The sequence below is a fragment of the Anoplophora glabripennis genome, unplaced genomic scaffold, assembly GCF_000390285.2.
Source record: "Anoplophora glabripennis isolate ALB-LARVAE unplaced genomic scaffold, Agla_2.0 scaffold409, whole genome shotgun sequence".
NCBI lineage: Eukaryota > Metazoa > Arthropoda > Insecta > Coleoptera > Cerambycidae > Anoplophora > Anoplophora glabripennis.
The window spans coordinates 358,116-371,155 of record NW_019416619.1 but is presented as its reverse complement, the minus strand read 5'-3'; the positions used below and the strand labels follow the sequence as shown (position 1 = coordinate 371,155).

Genomic DNA, 13,040 nt, shown 5'->3' with positions numbered 1-13,040 from the left:
GCAGTCTTTTAATTAAATAAATAGTAAATAAGGAATTTAACCGAAGAAATCTTAAAAAAAACAAGCTTTAATTTAAAGATACAGAAGCGTTCTTCCTATTAATATCTCACTTATAATCACAATCTTTTAATTAACAAAACAAAAATAAAATAATCAACTAAAGGAACAGGAACTAAATATTTTCATAATCAACATCAACATTAGGTATGTGCTTATAATAAAATTTCTACACAGACTTATAACTATGTACAGGGTGATTCACTATATTTTGACCCTCCCCTTTAACTTTTTTGTTTTAAGAGTTACAAAAAAATGTGAAATACAAAAGTTGCAAGATTTTTTATGAAATTTTCCATAGTTTATTTTAATTTCTAATATTTCAATTTTCTACTTCTGTGTAACCCATTTTAATTAAATACTAATACAAACTGTCAAACAATAACAATGTTATCATGGCATTACTACCTGTCATTGTCACGACCTACCATATATAAGATTGTCCATGAGTAATTGGCCTCACACGGTCTAATTAGTGAGATTTACTTGAAATACCTATACGCATTTTGGACTATATCAATGTCCGATATGTCAAAATATATTACAACTAAATCTAAATCCTTACGTAATTGGAAAAAAGGCAGAAATGCCTGAAAGAGGTCTAACAATTACAAGATGTCTTATTTTCTTAATAAAAAAACATCATTTCGTTTTTTAATATTATCTCGCCTATTATTAGAGATGGACCCAACAAACCCTATATGACTATGCTCGACAAGGAACGTTCTATCCAAATATGTAAAAATATACAGGGTGTTCCATTTAAATTAACAAAGTTAACATCCGCGGCCATTTTGTTTGAACTTCATTTGTTTTTCTACTATCATTTTCGAAAACTTCATAAAAAATCGTGCAACTTTTGTATTTCACATTTTTTTATAACTCAAAACAAAAAAGTTAAAGGGGGGGTCAAAATATAGTGAATCACCCTGTACATTAAAAAAAAAGAATCCTCAAAGTAAACTAAAACCTTAAACACTTAAAATAAATAAATCATGAGCTGGTAGAGAATCCACTTTAGCCGCTCAGTTATTTGTCAGGAAACGAATTGAACGCATGAACGAAACGAACTCCAGTCAAGAACTTAAGACGCGCGTGATTTTTAAATTTCTCAATTTCTCAACACTTTTTTCTCGTCTCGAGTAAGGCCAGATTTCCCGGGAATTCTCGCTTCAAGAAGTCTCGATCAGAAACCCTGGACAGAACACAACCACACCAAAAAAAAAGTTGTCTGTACTTTTCATGCGACATATGTTATCTTTAGTATTTTTGTCTCCTGATCACGAATCCGGTGTCAGAATTGAGTTATCACATCACAGGAATTTCCTAACCTCAAAAAACAGGACAAAAATAGCAAAATTTCACTAAAAAATGCTAAAAAATGTACAATTTTATTTTATATATTCAAATGTTCTTTTATATGGTTAAGAAAATAATAGATTCGCGCTAAATTTGGTATACGAGGGTTTTCGGGGTCGCTGATCATGGATGCGAGGTCAATTTTGCAAAATTCAAGATGGCGGAGCAAAGATGGCCGACCAAATTTTCAAAAAGTAACAGATTCGCGCCATATTGGTATACGGGGTTTTAGGGGTCACTGATCATGAATCCGAGATCAGATTTACAAAATTCGTTTTTAAAAATTGAATCAATTACCTATGTACTTTAAGAAAGTTAAAACATGATTGGGTACTCAGGTTATACAGTAAACAAAAATATTACAAAATGAATTTCGCAATTCTGACCTCGATTACGTAATCAGCGATCCCGAAAACCCCCGTATACCAAATTTGACGCGAATGTGTTATTTTTTAACATTTGGTCGGCCACCTTAGATCTGCCATCTTGAATTTTGCAAAATTGACCTTGGATCCGTGATCAGCGACCCCGATATGAAAATTCGTGATATATGACCTTAATTGACCTTTTTTTTATCATCAATTTTGACCGCGGATTCACGTTCGGCGGGGTCTTAACCATATAAATGAACATTTGAATATAGAAAAAAAAAATTCTGTATTTTTCCTAACATTTTTTCGTGAATTTTTGCTATTTTTGACCTGTTTTTTGAAGTTAGGAAATTCCTGTGATGTGATAGGTCAATTCTGACACCGGATTCGTCATCAGGAGGCAAAAATACTATGGATAACATATGTTGCATGAAAAGTACATACAACTTTTTTTGTGTGGCTGTGTAATTTTTCAAAAACAGTGACAATTGCTTGGTGTTCACGGGGAGTATAATGATTCATGGTTTGACTTTTATTCTGCTTCTATTGTGAGAGCATTTTCCAATAGGGGAATAATTTTTATGCCACCTTGTAGAATAGAGTATAATATCCAGGTTTTCTAATATTCGGCTTACTGTAATGCTGGACATTTGTTGTTATCTACACATAAATAATAAAATCGAGGACATATTCTGTATTACAGTTGCATAGCACTGAAAATATATACTGCCTAAAAGCACTCGTCCTGTCAACAAAAATAGGATCTCATCAACATACAGATTTTGAAAAAGACAATAAGTCTTTACTCTATTTGTCTCGCAGACGATCAACTATTTTTAGTTTTTGTGTGAGGTGGGTGAGGTGGGATACCGTAGAATGTATACTAAATTTTTTTCATAATATTCAGTTACAGGTTTTCCAGATTTAAAAAATTTTCTAGTTTGCTCAATTCTTCAATCATCACCATTTCCTAAATTTTTTGTAAATAATAAAGTTGTACTCCAAAAAAATGTTGCTTTTCCTCGATTCTATACCACACAACACTTTTTTTTTTGCACAGACATTTATTAAACTTATCTTAAATATGAAGAGCAATTTTTCATAATTACGTTTTCAAAATATTGCTTCTGCAAATACTGAAAAACATTCAGCATTTTCAAGTTTGGAGTATATTTGGTATTTCAAGAATCTTCAAGAGAATGTTTGAGAATCTTAAATTTACATTGTTTAAAAAAACAAGAAAATATTGTGTTTCTTAATTTCAAAACACGTTTCTCGTGCCCTCATTTATGGTGATTTCTTCTCGTTAATTGACAGTAATTAAAATGACATATTTTTTTTACAGTGGTTTGATATGTAAAAATAGTGTTATCTCAAAACCAATTTATTAAATTAAATAACATTAAAAATATATAATTACAAAAAACAAGATTATAATAAAATATCAATTCCTAATCATATGCACTTCCGCCATGTGTTTCTTATAACCTTCCCGGTAATCAAAGGACTCCGGGCACAAATGACAGCAGTACATATTAGTTAAATCTGAATGCACTAACCTGACATGATATTTCAACGCCGACTGATTTGAATATACTTTACCACAATGGGGACAATTACCGCACTGCGAACTATGATGAGGTTGCAAGTCGATGTTTCTAGACGAAAAATTGATTTCTTTCAAGTCATCTGGTGAGAAAGAATCGATGCTTTCACAATGTTCCCCTTCTATTTTAATGTTCTGCTGAAGTATTTCGGTGGGCCTATCGAAAGTGGATGGACTGGAAGACTCTGAGGAAGATCTGATGATACGCTTCTCGATCTCTACCTCTGGCGGTTTACGTGGAATAAAAATTGTTTTCGATAAATCGGGAAGTATGCACATTTTGTCAGGATTTATTGGTAGTGAAGAAGGTGACTTTCCTATAATTAAGAAATGGTAATTGGTTAAAATTGCCTACATAATTAAGAACATTCAATCACAATAAAGATATAAAGTTGCTGAATCTAATAGGCAGTAAATATAAGAACACATATAGAAAAAATTGCTCTGAAATTAAACGTAAGTCTTTAATACAACTTATGGCTGTTTTACATTGAGAATTATTCATAAATAAATTCACAAAGTTCTTCATGAATTAATTAATCAATTTATTCATGAAGGGTTTGGTTTTATACTGTTCCAAACTTCATGAATTTAAAATTAAAACGAAGACAGCTACTACTAACTTTGTAAGTAAGTCATAGTAAATAAAAACAAACTAAAAATGAATACATTTTCTTGAATAAGTTAGGAATAGCTATTTTTTAATTAGATAACATGAAAAAGATATTGTATTCCTACTTTGCCAGTTTAAGTATCACTAGGGTTGCCAGATTTGCGATGGGAAAAAGCGTAGCACATGTCCAAACATACAAGAGGGCAACAAAAATATGTCTTAACATTGAACACAATAAACTTAAATAATACATACTTAATAAATCTTAAGTATAAATAAACATTTTCACAAATAAAAAAACTTTACATATTTATGAGTATTTTTCATTTTGTTTAATTTTTTCTAACAAGTGTTCGCCCTCAGAAGAAACAACATATTTTTTAAACTCCTTACAGGAAAATGAGAAATTGTAATTTACTAGCAACTCGGCCTCTATAGTTTTGATTTCAGTTTTATTTCGCTCTTTTCGTCAAGCGTTAAACATTAGACTAAACATTCTTCCTGAATCTGCATTGGAATGAGGCAAAGAAAACACAAAATTACACAATATTTCCATGTTGGGAGCACTATTGTTTTCAAAAAAATCAACCCATTTTTTGTCTGCCTTTAAATCTTTAAAATTTATGTCTTCTTCAAGTTTATGTTTAACATAATCCAAGGTGGCGCAGTCCACAGTGGCCGAATTCAGTCAAGCCGCTTATTAGCGTAGCAGTGTTGTCAATGTGCTCTGAAAATCAGGACAATTTGTGATCGAATTTAAAAAGTATGGCATTTGGGAAGCTTGGCATTGCGCTTGGCAGCAAGTGGAAAAGCGTGGGAAACACGCCTGAAGCGTGACACCTGGCAACCCTAAGTATCACTCTTTGTAAAGTGCTGAAGTAAAAATGTAAACAAATAATTTAACCTCAATATTTTTGTTGGTACTTCTGCTATTAAATTACTTGATGCATTACACTTGTCCAGCTTCTTCATGAAATAATTCATGAAGAAATTTGCAATATAAAACAGGTATTATACAATGTGACGATATTGATTAGGTTTATAGTGTATTTTGTGTTTGGGTTAACCCATTATATCACCTAAATATAATATAAAGCCTCATCTAGGGTTGCCAACTCAGAAGAGAGCTAAAGGAGGACATTATGAACTCTTTAGCACTTAAAAAAATAAATGATCGCTTAATTGATCTATACCTACAAATTTCTCAGTAATCAGGAAAAACAGCAAATATTTTTTTACAAAACATATCGAGGGCATCATATCAGAAGGGCGTAAGAGCCACTATAGTCAGTTTTGGGTTTTTAGGGTGTATGACCTCATTTAATCAATTCGCTTAATATATCAGAAGGGCGTATATATTCATAAACATCAACACTCTATTCTAACACATTTTACTTAGACGTATGGACCAATTTTGCAAAACTATAATATCAGAAAGGCGTATGCCTGTAAAATTTCAGATTTGGTTTGTATGCCCTTCTGATATGACGCCCTCGATATATTAATAAAATAACAAAAATAAAGTTAAACGTTTTTCTGGAAAATAACAAAAAAGTAAACTCGATAAAAAACAACATTTTAAATATAAAAACAACATACTTTTACTTAAACTTATTTTTTTTTTTGGCTTTTAGCTGCATCCAAAAATTTTTCATGTGATTCAATAATATCAAGAAACTCCAAACAGCTGTTTGAGATTTAGCAGAGTTCTGATTTTATTAAATCCAACAAGGCTTTATTTCTTTTATCCCACAACTCAATATTGATTAAAGAAAAAATTCGCCGGGGAAGCGCAAAAGTGGCAGGAATGCTTAGAGCAAAAGTAATCAGAATGAATACATTTTCTACCCCGTTATATATTGAAAAATGAATGACCATTTTGTCTAGTTTTGTAACCATGCCAAATCTGTTTTGAAAATGGTTGATAGAACACTGTTGTCTGTTGTAGTGATCATTAAACATTGTCAGGTTTTGTAGTACATTACTAGTACAAAATGAGTTTTTTACTGGCACATATAAAACTAATTTGTTATTATCCTTTAAAAATATGTTTATTATATAGTTTTTACAATATTTTCCATTTTCACTTTTCATTTAAATCGTATTTATATTTGAAGTGCTTTCAAAATATATAAACTGAAAACAATTTGAACTGTCATGCACAAACATGTTCTACTAGGCACTCGGTAAGGGTTACCAAACGTTCCGATTTTTAGATGAAGGTTCCACGTCCGATCTTGGCGGGATACATAAACTTCCGATTTTCCAACCAAACAGAAATACAAGTGTGTATATTTTTCTCCTAGGAATAATAATAATAACTTTTGGAGCACTTTTCAGCATTCTAGAAAGTCTGGCAATGCGGTATATTTCCGATTGCAATTGAACAAGCTTGTTAAGAATGTATCATCTAATTATTGGTTGCTCAATAATTTTGAAACTGTTGTGATAGTACACACAAACCTCCGTTGTTTCGTTTATTGGTTCGTATAACCCCCCCCACTCTTAAGGCTCAACGGAGTTTGTACAGTTTGTCATGCAACGCCCCGTATATAGTTATGTGTGATGTATGTCTATTATGTTTCACATTATTTGGTACATTTAAATCAGAAATTAATAATACATAGACAGATAATTTTGAGATAACAGTGCATTTAACAATAAATAGCTTTGTCACCATATGCATATCTGTCACTACATGTGCAAAGCGTTGAGGCGTTACAATGGTTAAGACGATTATATTATGCCAAATTTCTTTGGTTAATATTAAGAACATGAAGAAAAATTAACATTCTTACCAGAAACTGCTTGAGCAGTAAGTGATCTCTCCAAAATACTGCTCGGTTTATCACGAACCTCCAGTGCTGCTTCCAAAATAGATCCTTGGCTTTCAGACTTGTCTCCAACAATAACCTCGACATTTTCATTTACGTCCCCACAGAATTCATTACTGGTTGTTTCCATTTCATTTTCTGTTTTTATTCTATCTACTTCTACCACCTCAAACTGGGAAAGAGATCCTTGTTCAACTTCTTTTTGTAAATCACCACTACAAGGGGTGGGTTGATTCTTTTTTTGTTTTGGATTCAATTTCACTTTTTTCGTGGGGCATTCAAGAGATTCGTTTGAAATTTTTGACTTCTTAGGAGGAATTACTGTTTTTTTAGGAGCAGTTTCACTATTATTCATTAAGCCTAATACTTGTAATACCATGGCCGTATGAAGAAAAGAAGAAAGTTGTTCTTCTGATACCATAACTTCTCCATGATACATAAAATCTATAATGGCTATCAAATCCACATAGGATACATCTTTCAGAATAACTATCGGATGTGGGCAAGGGTTTTCCTGTAAACAGGAAGTAGTAAGTAAGCTCTTATTAAAATCTTACCTATTTATTTTTAGACAGAAAAAAAAATAAAAAATTATTTGGAAAGTATAAATAAAACATAAAGTTTCAGCTTGTAGCAGTAACTAAAATTTATTACATATTTTTCAATTCGAAAATGACAATAAAATTTGTGAGACTGCTTAAATAAAAACTTAAATTAAACTTTTTCCAGCATTTCAAAAAGGCGCAATAGTAAATAGTCCATATTAATTAAATGAACAATAAATATTGTATTTAATTAGTACTTTCTCATTGGTAATTATTTAATTATTTTTAATTCTCGTTTCAAGATAATTTATATTGCAATAAAATTTGTTAACTAGGTACCTACCTACCTACATACTTTACTTTTAGATTAACTTCACAACTGAGAAAATATACCTACACTATGAACAATTTATGGATTTCTTTTGGAATAATGTATATGCAAAAAATGACGTCATAATCTTACAGTTCCAGAAAGACTAGATGTATCGAGACAAGGTTTGAATAAACTCAAATAAACTTTTGCTTCTTTGATCTTTCCTATTACGATTATTATCGACAAAACTCATATAATTTATCTTGAATTCTCTACAATACAACTATGGTAGGTATCTGTTTATTAAAACTTCGTGAAGAAATTTATACAGTGTTGAAAATTTGAATTTACTAATATGCAATTACATTAATATAATTCCACTTGTACTAGGCTATACACTTATTTAGTGTTAAACTATTAATACTACTCAAATTTTAATTAATGTTCTTACATATTTTTTATTACAAGTCAATAGCTTTTTTGAGTGCAAAAGACAAGGCCTTAAAAAATGAAGACAATGATTTGGTAAGAATTTAAATACATTGCCTAAATTCCTTTTTTATATTCATCTGGGCATTTTTAAGATTCCTGATCTGTTAGGCAAGAGTTCCACGATGATGAAATCGTAGTTTTGACAATATTATTGCAGAAATATATATTTTTTAAGAGAAATAATTAAACCATTTAATCTTCATGGCAGTTAATATACATTCCCAAACATTTCTGAGCATTTTTCCAAATCTGTCTCATTACACTTACCTTAAATATGGTTCTGAAATAAGGGCTACATGCAGATAAAATAAACTTATGTGCTTTCAGACTTATTCCATCACATGTCAATGTAACATCTGCAAGATCTTCGGAATTTTGTAAACTTTCGAAAGCACTTAAGATACTTGTTTGAAATCTAGTCCATTTTAAACAAAAATGCTTTGAGGACATATTTTTTTTTTAAATAAATACACTTTATATATTAAATAAAAATCATACTAAAATATGTTTTATACTGTAAAAAAATATGCCAAAAGCAAATAACAAAAATTAACACGTATTAAAATAAAAACGAAAACATATTCTAAAAAATGAAACGTCAAATGTCAAACGCAAATAAAACGTCACAGATATGTTCTTGCCAACATAATACAAAAATTGAACTGGGGGAATATATAAATTCTATAATTTGCACAATTTCAAATATATCACTTCGTTATCTAAATTAAAATTATATTAATAATCAAATAAGGCAAAGATAAATTCAATACTTTTTAACTTTAGTTCATTTATAAAAGCTTTTAGTTTCAGCATCGCAAATTTATAAATTATTTCTAGATTGGCGTTTATCGTGGTTCATCACCTACTTAAATTTTTATGAAAAATGTATTTACATATTTTGCAAGTACCTAACTGCCTGCCTGCCTTTAGAAACATAAAACCGTATGTTTAATTTTCTGTAATCTTAAAAAACTGCATCTTTTCCATCTATAACATTAAAAAGGATAGCACAAAACATTAAAATGGTGTGAAGTCTGTGGTGTTTACCGTAGAAATCGCGCGCGCCAATATTCTATGGCTAGAAATTGGCCTCAATGATTTGGGATCGAGGGGGATTATCCCTCTTTATCCTGCATACCGTAGAAATCAACATAGATAGAAGTATAGGTATAGAAGTCAATACAGATATAAATCTAATAAATTTTTATCTATGGTACCTATAAAGTCAAAAAGAAACGTAATTTTATCAACACGAGAGATAGGTTAGTTTTTATCTTATCATTTATTTTTTATATTTAGTTAAATATTTTCTTATAATTTCATATATTTTAATATTGTTTTATTGACGATGATTGGTGAAAGAAATCCGGGTTGTGAATTAGGTATTAGTAGAAATAAAAACTATAATGCTTTTTTCCATTTTTGTCTATTTTCAGATTTGGGATGGATAAATAGTGTTAATATTAATTTATCTGCAGTAAACAATTTAGCTCAGAAATTAGTAAAATGCAGGGAACTAAAGGATGAATATAGAGCAGCCTGGTTGTTGAAAGCTGTAACTTGCATAGATTTGACTACCTTAGCAGGGGATGACACACATAGTAATGTATCTAGATTGTGTTTTAAGGTAATATACAATAAAAACAATACAAAATTTGTAATATCATTTGAATATGATGATAAATCGATTGTGGGTGTGTTGCAGCGTTGCCAGACGTCCCGATTTTGGCGGGACGTCCCGCTTTTTAAGGCCAAAATTAAATGTCACGCTCAGTCCCGATTTTTCCGCTTTTTTTTTTAGACCGATTTTATTTTGAGGACAATTTGTTTCCCAGATATCCTCAGACCTTTTTTTTTAGGTATCAATTATATAAACCCGTAGTATGTCCCGATTTTGGACGAAAGAATCCTGCTTTGTTGTTCAAAAAGTTTCAAAATCCCGCTTTGCCGGAAAAAAAATCTGGCAACGCTGGTGTGTTGGTATAATTTGATTCGATAATAATCAGAAATGTTATTTGGAGATTTGCATTTAGAGCAATAATTGAAATAATAGTTATCAAGTTCTTTCATTTATTTTATCAAGAAGTTTAATATTTACTTTTTTTTTCCTAACAGACTGAAATGTAAAATTATTTCTGTATGTCTATAAATATACTCTATAATTATAATGTTCACTATTGTAGTACATAACATGTGATTGTGATTTGTAATATATATTTAGTGTTCTATTTTATTACTGACAAAGAGGCCTGCTTAATTAAACGACATAATATACCGAACATGAAGAGGTGACAGTTTCTATTTTGGAAAATTAGTCCCCTAATCTCCCAATTTTATTTTAGGCTGCTAAGCCAATCGCTGAAGATTTGTTAAGCCAACTTGGATTTGAATATAATGAGAAAAGCCCCATTCACACAGCAGCAGTGTGTGTATATTCCTCCAAGGTCGAGGATGCGGTTCGGACACTAAAGAAAATGGGAATGGATGAAAAAGTTAAAGTGGCCTCAGGTAATAATATAAATATAACAACCAATTCCAGTCAAATAATGTATATCATAAATTCAAAGTATATCAATATTTTTTTCACAATTGAAAATATTGTTTCTATTGTTTTTAGTGGCAACTGGTTTTCCAAGCGGTCAAACACCTCTGAAAACGAGATTGGAAGAAATAAGATATGCCGTAGAGAAAGGTGCTAAAGAAATTGATATAGTTATAGATCGAAGCTTAGTTCTAACTGGGAAATGGGAAACTTTATATCAAGAAATACAGGTTATGAAAGAGGCATGTGGTTCACACAGTCACATGAAAGCTATCTTAGCCACTGGTGAATTGGGAACATTAGAAAATGTAACAATTTGATTTATTATTTTATAATATTTGTAGTACATCAAAACTATTTCACAGTCTATTAATTGCAGGTGTATAAAGCTTCCTTAGTGGCGATGATGGCAGGATCGGATTTTATTAAAACGTCTACTGGAAAAGAAGCCGTAAATGCAACTTTGCCATTTGGAATTGTTATGTCGAGAGCTATCAAAGAATATTTTGAAAAAATGGGCTATAAGGTATATACAAAGTACCTGTCTATGATCTAACTTATTCACTAATTTATCGTTATGTATTAATAATTCGTTTAATGTATGGAATTTTGTAGGTTGGTCTGAAACCTGCTGGTGGTGTAAGAAGTGCCCAGGATGCAATTTCCTGGTTAATCTTGGTCAAGGAATTATTGGGCAATGATTGGTTGACTCCTGAGTTATTTCGGTTTGGAGCATCTGGATTACTTGGCGATCTGGAGTGCAGTTTATATCAATATGTTACAGGGAAAATTCCTGCCGCTTATGAATTTTCAATGGGTTAAAATTTTGTATATTAAATATAAATATTTTGCCAAATCTAGCATTAGATGTATTATTATATTATGTTAAAAATATTTTTCTTATAAATGGTAATGCAGAGGTATATATTTTGTTACATAAAATTATTAAACTACATACATGTGTTTATCTCCTACAACCTGCATGAAAGATCTTTATGTGATTTATGTGTAAAATTTATGTAAAAACAATTATTTCTGTAACAAAGTAGTGCTTTGAAACATATGTATTTTTAAATATGTTTTCTATTCAACTTATTTTTCTTGGCTCTCCTTTAGGTGCAAGTCAGGTATCACTTCCTTTGCTTCTATTATTTCATCTGCTTCTTTTCTCAGCGACTGGTTGCCTATCTACGCATGGGCATATATTGCGATGTAAAACTTATTCTGATTGTTAATGTTTATTACAAATCCAGCGGCTCTGTAAAACCACTGTTAGTGGTAGTGATGGGAGATCTCGATTATTGAGATCACTCGAGATGTTTACTTCTACCACTCGAGTGAATATTACCCTGCGGTTGCGCCCCAAAAACGTTACTGCATACTGCAAGTAGTCACTGATTGCGTGACCTTTTTCTTTTAATTTTTAGAAAAAAACGAAATAGTGGTTAGGTTTTGAAGTGCGTGAGCTTTTTTTTTTAGCTACGCTTATAAGTAATATATGACTAATACAAACATATTTGTGCGCCGCTGGGATGAAAACGACCAATATCTCGTATCTTGAGTGATCACTAGATTATTAGAAGTACTCGATTACCGATAACTCGATTATCAAAATGGTCGATTATGCCCATCACTAGTTAGTGGTGGATGTATCAATACATTTCTTGCATTCAAATTAAAGGTTTAGCTAGAGGGTGATACTGTTCAGACTTCTAAAATATATTTTCTAATTTTCATTTCACAATGTTATTAATTATTTTCAACCAAAAATTAATCAAAGATTAATAAAATAATTCACAACTTCTAGGAAAGTTATTTATTTTGTTCCTCCAACAACCTGATCAATCGTGAATAGGACGTTGAGATTCACACTTTTTAGCTTCTTTCTATGGTGGCTCCCTCTATCTGACGTAACATTTGATGTTATCTCTGGACCTGATGAGAGTAAGACATCAAGCTATTTATTGTTGTTGACCTACAACGAAGTAAGTACCTATTTGGCCTTTGTGGCAATTAGGCCACAAGGGCCCTCTTGTGGCCTAATTGCCAGGCTGATGCTGCCCCTTTACTACTACTACTATTTGGCCTTTAAGAGGCGGGGACCAGCCAGGGCAAGAGGAGGTCTTGCAAAGAGCCTACACCGGCTATGCTTGAGGTCGGTGTAGACGATGGATGGGACCTATCTTCACGAGGCTGCCCAGGCTTACAGAGATAAGGCAGGACAAAGAGGGATATCCCCCCTCGGTCCCAAATTATCGAGGCCACGTTTAACGCCAAAAACAACCTATTTGGGCTTATTAGATCTTAG

General features: G+C 31.6%; 2 protein-coding genes across 3 annotated transcripts; one reads left to right on the top strand and one right to left on the bottom strand.

Annotated features, from left to right (window-relative positions):
- Positions 1–3,161: 3,161 nt before the first annotated feature.
- On the bottom strand, positions 3,162–8,681 carry LOC108910236 (protein tramtrack, alpha isoform). The gene is made up of 3 exons (XM_018714792.1): positions 8,458–8,681; positions 6,805–7,354; positions 3,162–3,710 (listed from the first exon to the last, which is right to left on the bottom strand). Exons 1-3 carry the CDS (start codon positions 8,638–8,640, stop codon positions 3,232–3,234), a joined length of 1,212 nt encoding a protein of 403 aa, XP_018570308.1. The 5' UTR covers positions 8,641–8,681; the 3' UTR covers positions 3,162–3,231.
- A 684-nt stretch (positions 8,682–9,365) lies between these two features.
- Positions 9,366–11,628, top strand: LOC108910237 (deoxyribose-phosphate aldolase). 2 transcript variants are annotated; one of them, XM_018714793.1, is made up of 6 exons: positions 9,366–9,452; positions 9,627–9,817; positions 10,533–10,698; positions 10,808–11,040; positions 11,112–11,258; positions 11,348–11,628. In XM_018714793.1, exons 1-6 carry the CDS (start codon positions 9,401–9,403, stop codon positions 11,552–11,554), a joined length of 996 nt encoding a protein of 331 aa, XP_018570309.1. In that variant the 5' UTR covers positions 9,366–9,400; the 3' UTR covers positions 11,555–11,628. The 2 variants fall into 2 exon arrangements, with proteins under 2 accessions (XP_018570309.1, XP_018570310.1); XM_018714794.1 differs by lacking the exon at positions 9,366–9,452 and adding an exon at positions 9,459–9,572 and having other exon boundaries at positions 11,348–11,554.
- The last annotated feature ends 1,412 nt before the right edge of the window (positions 11,629–13,040 follow it).

Coding starts and splice junctions, on each gene's coding strand:
- LOC108910236 (XM_018714792.1), bottom strand. CDS start 8,640: ATGTCCTCAAAGCATTTTTGTTTAAAATGGACTAGATTTCAAACAAGT. Junction 7,355..8,457: donor ATTTCAGAACCATATTTAAG/GTAAGTGTAATG, acceptor TCCTGTTTACAG/GAAAACCCTTGCCCACATCC. Junction 3,711..6,804: donor TACTGCTCAAGCAGTTTCTG/GTAAGAATGTTA, acceptor TCTTAATTATAG/GAAAGTCACCTTCTTCACTA.
- LOC108910237 (XM_018714793.1), top strand. CDS start 9,401: ATGGTACCTATAAAGTCAAAAAGAAACGTAATTTTATCAACACGAGAG. Junction 9,818..10,532: donor TATCTAGATTGTGTTTTAAG/GTAATATACAAT, acceptor ATTTTATTTTAG/GCTGCTAAGCCAATCGCTGA. Junction 11,041..11,111: donor AATTGGGAACATTAGAAAAT/GTAACAATTTGA, acceptor TATTAATTGCAG/GTGTATAAAGCTTCCTTAGT.